Source organism: Hyperolius riggenbachi, chromosome 1 (genome assembly GCF_040937935.1).
Source record: "Hyperolius riggenbachi isolate aHypRig1 chromosome 1, aHypRig1.pri, whole genome shotgun sequence".
Taxonomy (NCBI): domain Eukaryota; kingdom Metazoa; phylum Chordata; class Amphibia; order Anura; family Hyperoliidae; genus Hyperolius; species Hyperolius riggenbachi.
In genome coordinates, this window is record NC_090646.1 from 111,567,668 (window position 1) to 111,583,968 (window position 16,301).

The window sequence follows — 16,301 nt, forward strand, 5'->3', positions numbered from 1 at the left end:
GGAGAGATGTGCAGTGTGTATACATAACACGGTGCGGCACACAGGCAGCTTGTAGGGAGAGATGTGCAGTGTGTATACATAACACGGTGCGGCACACAGGCAGCCTGTATGGAGAGATGTGCAGTGTGTATACATAACACGGTGCGGCACACAGGCAGCTTGTAGGGAGAGATGTGCAGTGTGTATACATAAGGACATAGGATGCAGCAGAGGACATCCCCCTCAGAATGTAGAGATGTGCAGTGTGTGTATACATCACATGGGGTGCAGCACACAGGCAGTCTGTATGGAAAGATGTGCAGTGTTTAGACATCACACAGGCAGCCTGTATGGAGAGATGTGCAGTGTGTGTATACATCACATGGGGTGCAGCACACAGGCAGCTTGTAGGGAGAGATGTGCAGTGTGTATACATAAGGACATAGGATGCAGCAGAGGACATCCCCCTCAGAATGTAGAGATGTGCAGTGTGTGTATACATCACATGGGGTGCAGCACACAGGCAGTCTGTATGGAAAGATGTGCAGTGTTTAGACATCACACAGGCAGCCTGTGTGGAGAGATGTGCAGTGTATATACGTTGCACAGGGTGCAGCCTGTAGGGGGAGATGTGCTGTGTATATACATCACTTGGGGTGCAGCACACAGGCACTGTATGGAGAGGTGTGCATCAGTGTGTAAACATCACACAGGGTGCAGCCTGTATGCAGAGATGTGCAGTGTGTGTATATACACATGGCACAGCACACAGGCAGCCTGTATAGAGAGGTGTGCATGCAGTGTATATACATGGCACAGGGTGCAGCACACAGGCAGCCTGTATAGAGCGGTGTCCATCAGTGTGTGTACATCACACAGGGTGCAGACTGTATGGAGAGGTGTGCAGTGTGTGTATATACACATGGCACAGCACACAGGCAGCCTGTATAGAGAGGTGTGCATGCAGTGTATATACATGGCACAGGGTGCAGCACACAGGCAGCCTGTATAGAGCGGTGTCCATCAGTGTGTGTACATCACACAGGGTGCAGACTGTATGGAGAGGTGTGCAGTGTGTGTATATACACATGGCACAGCACACAGGCAGCCTGTATGGAGAGACGTGCATGCAGTGTATATACATGGCACAGGGTGCAGCACACAGGCAGCCTCTATGGAGAGACGTGCAGGAGGTCGGGCGCTACTACTATTCTCACCTCCCAGTCTCGGCCATCATCTGCATCACCCAGCACTCCACTCCTCATGACGCCACACCTGCCACCTGTCATCCCACCTTCGGTTCCCGGGGCCTACGCATGCGTACTCTCTCCATGCCGACGTTTGCCAGCTGGGTTGGATCAGGCTGCGGCCAATAGGAAGGAGAATAGCAGGAAACGTGCGTGGGTTAACCCCAGCCAGGCAGGATTCCCCTGCATAGGTGACGTCACCGCGCACGCGGGCTCTGATATCTTATCTGTTCGATTATTGGACGGCTACCGTTTCAGAGGGGATCATATAAATAAGTCGGAATGGTTACTGCCTCTGCATACTAGGTGGTTATGGGTACAGGCTGTGTGCATTTCAAGGAAACTACGCCATGCAGTTGATTTCTAGAGATGGTCTATAAAATTAATTAATAATTGCATGCAATGTTCATGCAAATAGTATTGCATGGAACTGAAATGCACAAATTAGCTTTCTATAGATTTTAATTGGCCCAGTACCAAGCTGCTGCATATAATTTTAATGCAAGCCAATGTTCTGCAATAAGGGGAGGAAAAAGTTCGATTGACTAAAGGAGAGGGATTCCTCTATTCACCGCAACTGTTGCACTGGCCACTGACTGGGACCCTGTTCATTCTTGCGGCCGTTTTCTCCGTTGTCTACAAGCGTGGCCACCAGGCCGGTGTAGTGAAAAATTTTGCTACCCATCATATTTTGCAACTTGCCATAGAGGACAGTGTATGACTGTGTAGGCGTGGCTCCTCTCTGTTAACACGCCTGTAATTTTTTGCAACCACCACAGATCCTATTGACCTAGGAGGGGGATTGTTCCCTCCAGGGGGGTTATAGGCACAGATGTCCTGGCACTCTAAACTTTGCCCTCTACAAACTTACACCTGCTGACCCGCACTGCACGTATGCTGGCTGTCCCAGCTGTCTCTTCTCCATTACTCCCCTTGCCCATCATAGGTGGCTACAGGTGCCCCTTAACATTTTAGGTAGCCAGAGGTACCCTCAGTATTACATAGCGAGAGGTGCTCCTGACTGAAGGGAAATCTTGTCAGTTGAATGATGAGACCCAGGTGAGTAACCTCTCATTTACGCTCTTCTCAGGACTCTGCATCCAGAAGGAGGGAGTGAGCCTCCTTTCCATCATCAAGCGCTTGTATTAAGCACATGCCTACAGTGCCTTATGGTAAATATGGCCCTGGCAGCCACACTGCGCAGGTGCCAGTGGGTTCCTGCCTGCGCAGGTGCGGAGAGTAATTTATGTCTGCACTCGTACATGAAGGGGAGCACAGACCAGAACAATCTTCGAAATTAAGATTATTCAGAGCAGGGTTGTCCAAAGTCTGGCCTGAGGGTCAAACGTGGCCAACCAAGTCTTTTCCAGTGGCCCTCTAAGCTCTTGTGACATTTTAAAGGGGAACTGAAGTGAGAAGAATACGGAGGCTGCCATATTTATTTCCTTGTAAACAATACACATTGCCTGGCAGCCCTGCTGATCTATTTGGCTGCTGAAGTGTCTGAATCACACCAGAAACAAATATGCAGCTAATTTTGTCAGATCTGACAATAATGTCAGAAACACCTGATCTGAATATGCTTGTTCAGGGTCTATGGCTAAAAGTATTGGAGGCAGAGGATCAGCAAGAGAGTCAGACAATAGTCATTGTTAAAAAGGAAATAAATATGTCATCCTCCATATCACTCTTGCTTTAGTTGCCCTTTAATTACATGCAGCCCGTAGGTCGTTGCTGCGTTGCCACGTGCATTAATTTTTAGGGCCAGCTTGTGTCACCACTCTGCCTCCCCCTCTGTTCTTTTTTTACTATAGGACTACAAAGAAATGGCCTCCAGAGTGTATACTCGGTATACACTGGAAAATATGTCAGACATTTTTGTAGTCCTATAGTGATTACTAGGATGTGCCTTCTATGGGTCCCTAAAAAACCCCATAGGGTCCCATGTACTCCAAATTTTCAGGAGATGTAAAGAAGCACTTGTTTTATCAGGGCACTGAAGCTGGTGCCTCCATTGTTTTTGGAGGGATTTGACAACACTTTACAGACCCCAGAATGATGGGATATGGAGGGATCCCCATGCCTACATGCATGCCAAATGTCAGAACAAAATCCCATCAGGATACTGAGATTTGTTTTTGTTTACCCATCCGATCGCTGTGCAAGCAATTATCCTTGGGATAACTAATGCTACGTACACACATGCGACTACGATCGTTCGTTGTTAACGACAAACGATCTTTTAATTGACGAAAGAACGACCGGAGTAAAGTTAGTTCTAAAAAGTGTGTAACGATCACATCGTTAGAACGAACGTTACACCACGTAAAAGCACTCAATGCGCCTGCTCATAAAATTGTAAAGTTCCCTGGAGAAAAAGTGAAATGCGCATGTCCAGCCTGGTACAAACGATCGTTTCCAACGATGTACTACTTTTGCAAACGATCGTCGTTGGTTAAAATCCGCCGAGACAGAACTTTCTTTTGTAGCGATTTGGCTCGTTCGTCGTTAGACTTACAGTAATAGTCGGTGGTTCGTTTTTTGTAACGATCGTCGTTGGTAAAGATCGGGGAACGATCGTTACAAACGACTATAGTCGCATGTGTGTACGCACCTTGACCCTGGATAACCTAACAACTAACCCTGGATAACCAGTAAAATATCTGTATAGCCCACCATTCCAGAGATATCATGTGAATGGAATGGGGACAGTAATGTAGTAATAGGAGGTGCAGATGTAGCGACCGCATCAGGACCCCTGTATCAGAGGGGCATTGTCCAACCACTTTATTAGCTCTTTATTGGTTCTATGCTAATGCTGGTGATGATCACCTCTATATATGGTCTATCTCTGACACTGCAGCAGATATTGGCAGGTTTTGGTGCTCCATACCAATTGCTATGTATAGAGGGGGCCCAGTGTAAAACCTGCACTGGGGCCCAGAGCTCCTAAGCTACGATACTGGGTGAGGAGTAATTTGCACACTGTCACAGAAGCGACCGCATCAGGACCCCTGTATCAGAGGGGCATTGTCCAACCACTTTATTAGCTCTTTATTGGTTCTATGCTGGTGATGATCACCTCTATATATGGTCTATCTCTGACACTGCAGCAGATATTGGCAGGTTTTGGTGCTCCATACCAATTGCTATGTATAGAGGGGGCCCAGTGTAAAACCTGCGCTGGGGCCCAGAGCTCCTAAGCTACGATACTGGGTGAGGAGTAATTTGTACACTGTCACAGAAGCCTTCCCAAAAGTTATGGGGGCAAGATCCAGTGTACCACTAAAACGACTGCTTTTCTTCATTCCTTAATAAATTAGGGTCCCTTGGAGCCTCCTAGCAAGGGCACTCCCCACACCAGGAAGTCTCATTATGTTAACCACAGAGTGACGAGGGCTCCTTAGTATAATAGAAGGACTTATGTTGCCCTGTCACATGTACATGATGTTCATTATTATTAGTTATTGTATTCATAAAGTGCCAGCATATTATGCAGTGTTAAACATTAGATAAAGAGGGACGACAGACAAGTTCTAGGCCATATATGGTGCAAAATAGACAAGATATGAGAGCATGCGATGGAGTGCATGTCTTAAAGACCCAATAATTTAACCTCCTGGGCGATAATCCCGAGCTGAGCTCAGGGTATGTCGCGCAGGAGGAGTTCTCAGGCCCTGGTGGGCCGATTTGCGTAATTTTTTTTTGTTACACGCAGCTAGCACTTTGCTAGCTGCGTGTAACTTCCGATCAGCGCCGATCTGCCATGCCGCGCAGCCCCCCCTCTCCCCGACCCCTTGCGCAGCCTGGCCAATCAGTGCCAGGCAGCGCTGAGGGATGGATTGGGACTCCCTCTGACGTGCCGAAGGCAATCGGAGTAGGTGGGGGGATGCCGCTGCGCAGCGGCTATCATGTAGCAAGCCCAGGGCTCGCTACATAATATACAAAATAAATTTTTTTTAAAAAGTGCTGCGCCCCCTCCTGGGCGATGTAATTATATCGCCCAGAGGGTTAAGTCTGCCCAGTGCCCACGCATTTCCCACTCTCATGCACACCTGAAGAATTTCTCAAGATTCCCTGCCACCCTTTGGAACCCTCTTCTGCCTCCTATCAAACTTTCTCCCTCCTTCAACACATTCAAGCAAGCCCTCAAAATCCACCTCTTCAGGATGGCCTACCAACCCTCTACCACACAGCCGGCTCTTTGCTGCAAACGATAAGAGCCGACTCTCACTTTGAGGAGAGCCGGTGCCTCAGCCACCCCACATAGCCCTGCTTTGCTATGTAATAAAGGGCGCTGAGGCATGCTGGGAGATGTAGTCCTCCTCTTGCAGCTTGTAGGAGTGTATGGGGCGGAGCAGAGCAGTAGCAGGAGGGATTGCCCTAGTCAGAGAAGCAGTCTGGAGTTGTCATGGAGACTGGGGCGGAGCTTTTACGCCGATTCTGAGTGGTGTCTAGTGATATTGAATGAAGAGCCGATTGAGAGCCGTAAGAGCCGGCTCTTTAATGGGAGCCGATTCAGAAGAGCCGATTCTCTGAGAAGAGACGGAATTCCCATCACTACTCTCTACTGAATACTTATTCTACAACCCTACCTAGTTTGCCAATCTCCCCTTTGATTCTAGGCCTTTTTACAGGGTTCTCCCTTCCCTAATGTATTCTGCATGATCGTGTGCCCCCATCATTGAGCTCCTTTCCTATGACCACCTCTTACTTGAATTACTGGGCCTACCTAACCAGCCCAAAATCACACAATCATGTATTTTGTACCCTGTTTGCCTTGTATAGCTTTGTCCTGTGTTCTGCTGCACTCTCTGCATGATGGGGAGAGGGGATACATCTGCCTACACTGAAGGGGTATGTCTGGCTACCTATTCTCAGGGAGCTACAACTGATTGCCTACACTGTGGGGGACATCTGGCTACTCATACTGGCAAGGGTCACCTGTAGCCATGTTGTCACTCCAGGTGAGAAAACCTGTATCCTTCCCCCGTGGTGCAGAGCAGGGCTACAGGAAGATGGCGCCCGAAGCCCTGTACTGGAGACACAAATAGTCTCCAGTGCAGGGCTTCGGGCGCCATTTTCCGTAGCCCTACTCTGCCTGCCGGAAACTACATACTCACGACCTGGGGGGTCCCACAATCTGGCAAGGTAGTGAGCACAATCCCCCCACCCCCCGCAGCGACGCCTTTCTTCCACCGCACAGCACTCCAGGCGACTGCCTGGTCGGCCTGGTGCAACAGGCGCCTCTGCATACTGGGGGGGGGGGGGGGGGATTCATGAAGAATCTATGAGTTAAAGCCGATTCTTCATACACCTACAGGTTCCTGCATAAAGCTGGGTACACACCATGCAATTTTTACGCCCACATTTGTCTTCATAGCTGCATATCGCGGCTTTGCGGAACATGGAGGTTAGTTTTAGGAGGGGGATTTAGGGTTAGGTGCCACCAGGGCAGTTAGGTTTAGGCAACACTGGGGGGGGGGGGGGGGGGGTTCAGAGGTTTAGGCACCACCGGGGGGGGGGGGGGGGTGGAGTTAGGGTTAGCCACCACCAGGGGGGGTCTTAAGGTTAGGCACCACCAGGGGGAATCTTAGGCATAGGCACCACCAGGGGGAGGGTTCTGTGTGAGAGTAGGGTTAGGTTTAGCCATAGTAAAATATCAGTAAATATTACCAATATTTTACTATCAAAATGCAGTAGCAGAATATCGCTAAGTTTAGAGATACTTTACTAGCGGCAATCCCCTGTGCCCTTTTTCCAGACGCCTTTTTTTTTACATGTATGCTGCTGGCTGTCTTGCCGATTCTTTCTCTCCCGTTCTTGGCTGTCTCTCTCACTTGTTCATTCCTTGTGTTGGCTGTCTCTCACTACCTTTCTCTCTCCCTCTCTTGCCTGTCTGGCCTCATAAAGTTATAGCTCATTCTTGTTATATTTCCTGCCTCCTGAAAAAGAGCACACTACCGCTAGTAATATACTGTAGTCATAAGCTGCATAGTTTTATTTTGCTGTGAGCGCAGATCGCCTACATAGCTGTACCTGCAGTCACATGTTCAGACTGACAAATGGATTCTTTATGTGTTAGATCCAGGAACTATATTCATCTCCATCTGCCTGTTTTCAGAACACATCCGATTTACTGCATGCAGAGTCTGACACAGGTTCAGCAACAGGAACACTTCCAATGTGTAGTGCCTGCTAGTTGGACAATAGAGGCTGACTCTGACTCAAAGGGAACCTGAGGTGAGAGACGCATGGAGGCTGACATATTTCTTACCTTTTAAGCTATGCCTGGCTATCCTGCTGATCCTCTGCCTCTTATACTTTTATCCGTAGACCCTGAACAAGCATGCAGCAGATCAGATGTTTCTGACAAAAATCTGAGATTAGTTGCATGCTTGTTTCAGGAGTGCGATTCAGGCACTTGTAACCAGAAAGATGAGCAAGACTGCCATGCAACCAGTATTGTTTAAAAGGAAATATATATATGCCAGCCCTCATATGTCTTTCATCTCAGTTTCCTTTCAATGCTGGCTTGCAATCTAGACTAAGGCTCGTGCACATTAACGCGTTGCCGTCCGTATTTCGGAAATGCGTGTAGGTGGCAGACACGCATGAATATCAGAAGTGCATAGACTGCACAGACTGATATTCACACTGCATGCGTTCCGTACCAGCGCGGTGCGCGAACGCATGCTGCAAGCATTTTTTAGCGGCTGACCCATTCTCTACAAGTGAATGGGAACAGCCACTCAACGCATGAAAACACAGATGGCATGTGGTCGTATGCATTGGGTTCCGATCGGCCATCTGCGTGTGATAATGTGAACAAGGCCTAAAGGTGGCCATACATCCATCAGTTTTGTGGCCTGAACGACCATAAATATAATAATTTTATCCAATCAGAAGAAAATCAGTGCCACAACATATCCGCCTGATCGATGTTTAAATTGGTTGAATCCATCGTTCGGACATGCTTGAAAATCTGTTTCACGTAATGGATCGGGTGCATGTGGTTTGTATATTTTCACCTGACCGCTGTTGCGACTCCTGACCTCGTTCACTGACACCACAAGTGCATGTATCACATGACAGCAGGCGTGTGTGTGACTGTGTGTGTGCGTGGTTATACAGATAGCCCGAACGGTTCGCATGCAAACTTATTCGCGCGAACATCGGTGGTTTACATTCGTGACCGAACGCGAACTTTATGCGAGTTCGACCCGCCCCTATACTACATCGTTGGACTAAACTTTGAACCTCTACATCACAGTCAGCAGAGACACGGTAGCCAATCAGGCTGCACCCCCTCCTGGAGGCCCCCCCCCCCCCCCGTATAAAAGGCAGCTGCGTCGGCCATCATCTCACTCTGTGTGCTGCGTAGTTAGTGAGAGAAGGGAGAGAGTTGCTGCAGAGATTAGGGAAAGCTTAGTTAGGCTGTTGTTAGGCTTGTTAGCTTGCTCCTTGCTGATACTTATTGCTAAAAAGCACCCCAAAACAGCTCTTTTGAGAGCTAATGTTCTTGTGATCTGTGTTGTTTTTTTTGTGGCCCACATATACAGCCCTGTCAGTCGCAGCTGGCCCTTAGTAATTGCTATACTATGCCAGGCCCAGCACATTCAGTGCCTACCTTTTCACTGCACCTGTGTGTGACAGCTGCACATTTGTAATACCAGTCTGTGCATACCTGTTCATGTTCACTGCACCTGCGTGACAGCAGCACGCAGTGTTATATACCAGTCATGGCATACCTGTTCAGTGTACCTGTGTGTGTGACAGCTACACATTTGTAATACCAGTCTGTGCATACCTGTTCATGTTCACTGCACCTGCGTGACAGCAGCACACAGTATTATATACCAGTCACTGCATACCTGTTCATTCTACCTGTGTGTGTGACAGCTGCACATTTGTAATACCAGTCATTGCATACCTGTTCATGTTCACTGCACCTGCGTGTCAGCACGCAGTGTTATATAGCAGTCACTGCATACCTGTTCAGTGTTACCTGTGTGTGTGACAGCTGCACATTTGTAATACCAGTCCATGCATACCTGTTCATGTTCACTTCACCTGCGTGACAGCATGCAGTGTTATATACCAGTCACTTCAAACCTGTTCAGTGTACCTATGTGACTGCACATTGTATTAGTCAAGTCAGTGCATACCTTTGACTTCATCCCCCCCAATATAGACAAAAGAGGCAGGCCACCCGGCAGGTCTGTTCGAGGTCGTGTTGTCGTGATTTTGTGTGGCCCTGGACCAAAGTACAGTGTTCAGAAGGCATATGCCATCAACCCCCAAGATTGTCAAGGCATAGTTGATTATTTAACACAGAACACCTCATCTTCCTCAGCTTCCGCACGGAACCGTGACATATCTTCCTCCTCCTGCTCTGATTCTGGCACCCCACTCAACACTCAGTTGCCACAAAAGTGCCATCAACCCAGGGCTCAGCGGTGTGGACATTTTTTTGTGTGTCTGCCTCAGATGAGAGCAATGCCATCTCTACACTCTACCACTGAAAATTGAGCCGTGGAAAGACCAAGACCCAAGTAGGGACAACTTCCTTACGAAGGCACATGATGACAAAGCACAAACTGCAATGGGATAACCACCTGAGGAAAAGCATCACACAAAAGCAAAGCCACACACCGCAGTGGAAGATACCAGGTTGCAACTATTTCTCAAAAAAGGTGATACCCAAACTGTACCATGATGTTGAAAGGCAAATGGTGTCATCTCTGGCACACAGCATTGGGTCAAAGGTCCATCTGACCACATAGTCTGCAAAGCATGGTCAGGCATGCCGAAGACTAAGTCAGTCCCCACACACAGCATCTCTGCCTGCGCGCCGTGTGACTGCCTGCCCCAAGACTAAGTCGGTCCCCACACAGCATCTTTGCCTGCGGGCCGCTTAACTGCCTTCTCCGCCACCACTAACAGGGTCCAGGACTCCAGATGGATTCCCAAATTTTTAAGGATGCTACTGGCAGGGGCCGCTAACAAAACCAGTAATAATTTTTTCTGGTGCGTGTACATGCCTGTATAATTTTTCTGCCTGCACTGCGGCTGCAACAACAAAACAAAAGGCATGTACATGTGTCAATTCCCTTTCGTGATCATTGCCGCGGTGAAGGCGCTTGCGTATCACAATGAAGCAATGACCGCCGGCTATATGAGTGTGTTGGGGGGCACACCCAAGATAAAAAGGTTGTTGCTTTATTGTGGACAGACCAAATTCGATCAGCTGGACAGTCACTGTTGTTCTGTCATTGAGCTACCTCAGCCCGGCGACCGACCATGTGGGCTTGAAAACCACCATCGCCTGCAATCTCGCCATGGTGCGCACCGGTCCAGCACGGCCGTCACTACACAAACAGCTGTGTGCGGTGCGTTGCACAGTGAGTTTGGTCTGTCAGTGTGAAGCAGTACACTAATTACACTACCTGATTGATGTGTACACATGCAAGATGTTTTAAAGCACTTTAGGGGCTTGATTCACAAAGCGGTGCTAACTGTTAGCACGCCTGTGAAAACCCCCTTAGCACGCCTAAAAGAGCTTTTCGCTCGCTAATTTGCACGCGAACCGCATCGCACGCAAAGTTATGCGCGCAAAACTTTACGCGTGCACTGCACAGAGCGCTCCGCGCGAAGTGCCCATTAAAGCCTATGGGACTTAGCGTGCAAAACTAAGTACCGCGCGATCTGATTGAGAAAACCGGTGCTAACCTACTTAGCACCCTGGTTAGCGCGCCTAAAGACTTTAGACGTGCTAAGTAGGTTAGCACCGCATAGTGAATCAAGCCCTATGCCTCCAATTTAGCATGCAATGTGATTTCTGCCCTTAAAACGCTGCTGTGCGTCAAATCCTGATTTTTTTCCCCGGGACTTTTGGTGTGTATCCCACTCCGCCAGGTGTTAGACCCCTTGAAACATCTTTTCCATCACTTTTGTGGCCAGAATTAATGTTTGAAGTGTTGAAAGTTCGCCTGCCGATTAAAGTCTATTGCGGTTTGCAAAGTTTGCGCGAACGCAAACTTTTTTCAGAAGTTCGCGTTCGAGGTTCACGAACCTAAAATCGGAGGTTCGAGCCATCTCTAGCGTGGTACAGGCACTGTGAGAATATACAGGTCACGGGCACTGGGGGAAGGGGGGGCATTTAGCACCAAGGCAGGCATCGTTAGGTCCAGGGGCGTAGCAATAGGGGTTGCAGAGGTTGTGACTGCATTAGGCCCTTGGGCCAGAGGGGCCCTGAAGGGCCATCCCTTAACAGTATTAGCTCTCTATTGGTCCGGTGCTCATAATAATCACTTCTATAGATGCTTTGAATAGTGGTAATCATTAACGAACTGTTCTCCATCCCCTTCTTGCACCTCTAACACTGTAGTTGCCATTGGCAGGTTTTGGTGCGCCGTCTCAATTGTTATGTATAGAGTGCTTGCGGCCCCATTGTAAAACTTGCATTGGGGCCCACAGCTCCTTAGCTAGCCACTTGTTAGTTCACAGAAACCGGTCTGCAGTGTATGGACAGGCAACAATCCTCTCTCTGGTCATGTTTGATTAGAGACAGATCTGTCTGATGGTCGATCTGCCCATACATTGCCTGATGTATGGGCACCTTTAGAGCAACTACTAGGGCTTGATTCACAAAAAAGTGCTAACTGTTAGCACGGGCGTTTTCGCATTTGCGTGCGATCACGAATTTTCGCGCGCAGTGAAATGTTCGCACTAAATTGTTATCGGTTTTGCGCGCAAACGCGAAAATTTGCGCGAAAATGGTCATGCTAACAGTTAGCACTTTTTTGTGAATCAAGCCCCTAGTGTCTACTAGGCCGAAAACTAGAGAGATGAATCTGCTACTACAACACCCTAGTATATATGTAATTCTGTCCTAGATAAGGACTGGTGTGTTTGCATATGGAAGCAGATGACAGAAAACCTGGGATCCATGAGTGGAACACTTACCTCATTGACCAGCCCTTGCCAGTCACTCTCTGCACGGTCACTGTGCATGACTGACAGCCCTGCCGCTGTAGGATTCTGCATTGCAGCCCGGCTATCATGTAATATTCCTGCCATCCATAAGCTGCAGTTTCCTCAGCCTGCTTGATGTTCCCTGCAATGTTTATTCTACGTCAGCTTTACCTGTTCTAGTGAGGAAGGGGTGTGCACTCAGCATGGGTGATAAACCTGTTACACTGCCTGCCACACTTATCAGTCTGTGTCACTGTCTGCAGCCAGGCCTCCTTATTGCTCTGCATCATGGCTGCATCGGCCTTAGGCTGGGTTTACACAAATGTTTTTTAAATGCTTATAACTTGTGCCAGGTCCACCCGCAATTAGCTGCTCTCCGGAAATCGCTCTCTCCAGCCACCAGACTCGCCCCCACTTTTAATACCTTCACACAAGCTCTCAAGACTCACCCTTTCATGCTCACATACCCCCCTACACCAGCACGATAATATGTTCTGTTAGACACCCTCTCAACAGATGCACCTATTGTCTCCACCCCCACCCTTTAGATTGTAAGCCTCTGGCAGGGCCATCTCCCTTATGCTGGGAATACACGGTTCGTTTTTGCCTTCGTTTAAACCTTCGTTTCGATTGTGCCTTTTGTCCTTTTCGATCCCGAAATAATCGGTCATACGGTTAATATCACCACCCACGGTTTCGTTTTTTTTCTCGATTCTGATGGTTTCGTTTTTCCAATGATCGAAGGCTGCAAAGAAACGAAGCGAAAATCCCTTTTTACAGGGACGGACTAGCATAAACGAATATATAATCGATCTGAACAGCCATCAAGCCTACCAATGGCTCGATTAGATGGATAAAGAGAGATAATATCAAACATGTTCGATCACTAGTCGTTCGTTTTTGGGGTCTATTAATCGAAACTATAATGAGATTATGACTATTTTCACATACGTTTTCAACACTCGATTCGTTTACCGAACGAATCGAAGGTTTAAACGAAGGCAAAAACGAACCGTGTATTCCCAGCATTAGTGTTTCCAGCTTGATTATGCAATCTCACTGACAATCACCCCTTTTGTGGACTAGAACAGTCTCTATTTTGACCTATAACACTGTATTATCAGATCATTTGCATGATCTTGTTTTGTTGTGAGTTTCCTGTATGTCCTACCTTGTATGTTAACCCTTTTATCTATTGTGCAGCGCTGCGTAATATGTTGGCGCTATATAAATACAATAAATAATAATAATAACTTTATGAATACAGTATGCTTATCCAGGTGCTTTTCAAGTATTTATTGTGCTGTCTAGCATTTTCAGGTGTCTAAACCAAGAATTTTAAAGAGACTCTGTAAAAAAAAAAAAAAAAAAGTTCCCCTGGGAGGTACTCACCTAGGGATGGGGAAGCCTCCGGATCCTAATGAGGCTTCTCCCGCCTTCTCCGTCCCATGGTGGTCTTGCTGCAGCCCACTGAATGCACAGCCGACAATTTGTCAGGCTGTGCAATATGTACCTTTTCTGGCTAACGTGGGGCCACTGTTGCGGCTCTCGGCTCGGAAATAGGTGGAAATAGACAATTCCAGTCGGGTTCGCTCTACTGCGCAGGCATAGGAGACTTGCGCCTGCGCAATAGAGTGGACCCAACGGGGACGAGCTATTTCCGTCTATTTCCAAGCTGAGAGCCGCTCCTGCGCTGGAGCCGTAAAGGTAAATATTTACATGGCCGTTGTTTCGGAGCGGAATTGCAAGACCACCGTCGAACGGAGGAGGACGGGGGAAGCCTCGATAGGATCCAGAGGCTTCCCCCTCCCGAGGTGAGTACCTCCCAGGGGCATTTTTTTTAATAGATTCTCTTTAAAGGATCCCGGAAGTGGAGGCTGCCATATTTATTACCTTTTAAACAATACCAGTTGCCTGGCTGTCCAGCTGCTCTTTCATGCATCGGTAGTGTCTGAATCACACACCTGAAACAAGCATGTGGCTAATCCAGTCATATACCTGATCTGCATGCTTGTTCAGGGTCTATGCCTAAATGTATTCGTTACAGAGGATCAGTGGAACAGCCATAAATATGGCAGTCTCCATACTCCTCTCACTTCAGGTGTTCTTTAACCCTTTAGCAGCCAAGTTATTTAGAGACTCCAGGCCAATTTATTTTAGCACACTTTTATTTCTTCTTCGTTACACTTCCTTGCATTTAATTAATAATGCTGTAAGGTGTATTTATGGTCACTTGTCACCAGGGGGCAGTGTGAGACAATAACAGAAGACTGCTATCAGTTTCTATATTTTCTGCTAGTAGAGAGAGAGATCAAAGCATTTCAAGAATTTACAGCACAAGTTCTGACTGAGGTCAAAAGCAGTACACTTCTCTCATAAGAGATAACGTTATTTAAGATGCTAAAGGGTTAATGCATGTGCAATGGGGACTTATGGTCACATTTGCACTTTTCTGTTTGTTTTACAGTGCCTATATGCATCATGCTGCGTTTCCTTGGATCCCCTCTAACATAATGCCCTAAATGTCTCTTGTGGTCACTATTATATTTCTGTGAATCAGACTTTAAACCAGGGGCATAGCTAGAAATCACTGGGCCAAAATTGTGGTTGTGGTACCTAGTAGTCTAGTGGTCCCGCTCGCCCCTATAGCTTTCTCTGGTTTTCTAATTGTCCCCTGGCCTCTATAGCTTCATTTTGTAGTCTAGTGGTCCCACCAGCTCTTATAACTTTCTCTGGTATTCTACTGGTCTCTCCCACCCCTATAGCTTTCTCTGATCGTCTAATTGTCCCCTGGCCCCTATAGCTTTCTTTGGTAGTCTAATTAGTGGTCCCACCAGCCCTTATAACTTTCTCTGGTAGTCTAGTGGTCCCTCCCACCCCTATAGCTTTCTCTAGTAGTCTAATTGTTAACCGGCCAATCCCATTCTACTATGCCACAGTGTGTGCCCATACGTGATACAATCTCGGTTTGTATGTACAATTGGAAAACATTTATTTCGGGCTGGAAATCTGGTATTTTGCTGCCATCACTCTCCAGATTGAAACAAAATGGAGAGACAAATACATCAGGCAGGGTAAAGTTCTATTTCTGTTTTATTTCCTTTTATTTTATAAGCAAATGTCTTGTTGTGTCACCGCCATTTTTACTTTTGTTTTTGTAAATATTATTTTTATATATATTCTATCTGCACTGTTCCACTCTGCAAGCTTGCTGTGGGGGCCTGATTCCCGACATATATGTATGATATATATATATTTTTTGTTTTTAATTTTTTTAATTTTACAGTTTTTCACAGTACTTGTCCTTTAACCTCCTTAGCGGTAACCCCATGCTGGACACGGGGTAAGCCGCGCAGGAGGATTTCTCAGGCCCCGCTGGGCCGATCTGCATAATTTTTTTTTTATATACGCAGCTAGCACTTTGCTAGCTGCGTGTTACTCACGATCGCCGCCGCCCCGCGCCGATTCCCCGCTACCCGCCGCATCAGAGGGTGTCCCCCCGAGACCCGTGCGCTGCCTGGCCAATAAGTGCCAGGCAGCTCTGAGGGGTGGATCGGGGCTCCGGCCGCGGGAATCAAACCGCAAGGGAGGTTAAAGAGAACCCGAGGCAGGGTTCTGACAACGAAATCCCAATATAGAGACTGGGTCTGCCTATAGAGCCCAGCCTCTGTTGCTAATCAGATCCCCCCTAAATCCCCCCTGCGCTCAGCAAGACCCCATAAATGACAGCCGCGCTGCCGACACACAGCGTGTCAGCAGCGGCTGTGTTTAGCTTCCTAACATCAGTCTCTGCTCTCCCCCGCCTCCTGCATCGCTCCGGTCCCGCCCGCGTCCCTTCCCTCCCCGCTGATTGGAGGGAAGGGTCGTGGGCAGGGACCGGAGCAATTCAGGAGGCGGGGGAAGCGGCGAGACTGACGTTACAAAGGTAAACAGAGCCGCACAGCGCGGCTGTGATTTATGGGGTCTGGCTGAGCACAGGGCTGATTTAGGGGGGATCTGATTAGCAACAGAGGCTGGGCTCTATAGGCAAACCCAGCCTCTGTATGGGGATTTCATTGTGAGAACCCCCCGCCTCGGGTTCTCTTAAAGGGAATCTTA

General features: G+C 47.9%; 1 protein-coding gene across 3 annotated transcripts in view; it reads right to left on the reverse strand.

The window, feature by feature from the left end:
- CCDC149 (coiled-coil domain containing 149) overlaps positions 1-12,388 on the reverse strand; it is a 112,815-nt gene extending 100,427 nt beyond the window's left edge. Inside the window, exon 1 of one of the 3 annotated variants that reach the window (XM_068278173.1) lies at positions 12,195-12,388. In XM_068278173.1, the coding sequence (XP_068134274.1) occupies positions 12,195-12,308 (114 nt within the window). In that variant the 5' untranslated portion in view covers positions 12,309-12,388. Of the gene's footprint in view, positions 1-1,196; positions 1,810-12,194 lie in introns of those variants that run through there. The other 2 variants (XM_068278182.1, XM_068278192.1) reach the window with 2 other exon arrangements.
- Between the last annotated feature and the right edge of the window lie 3,913 nt (positions 12,389-16,301).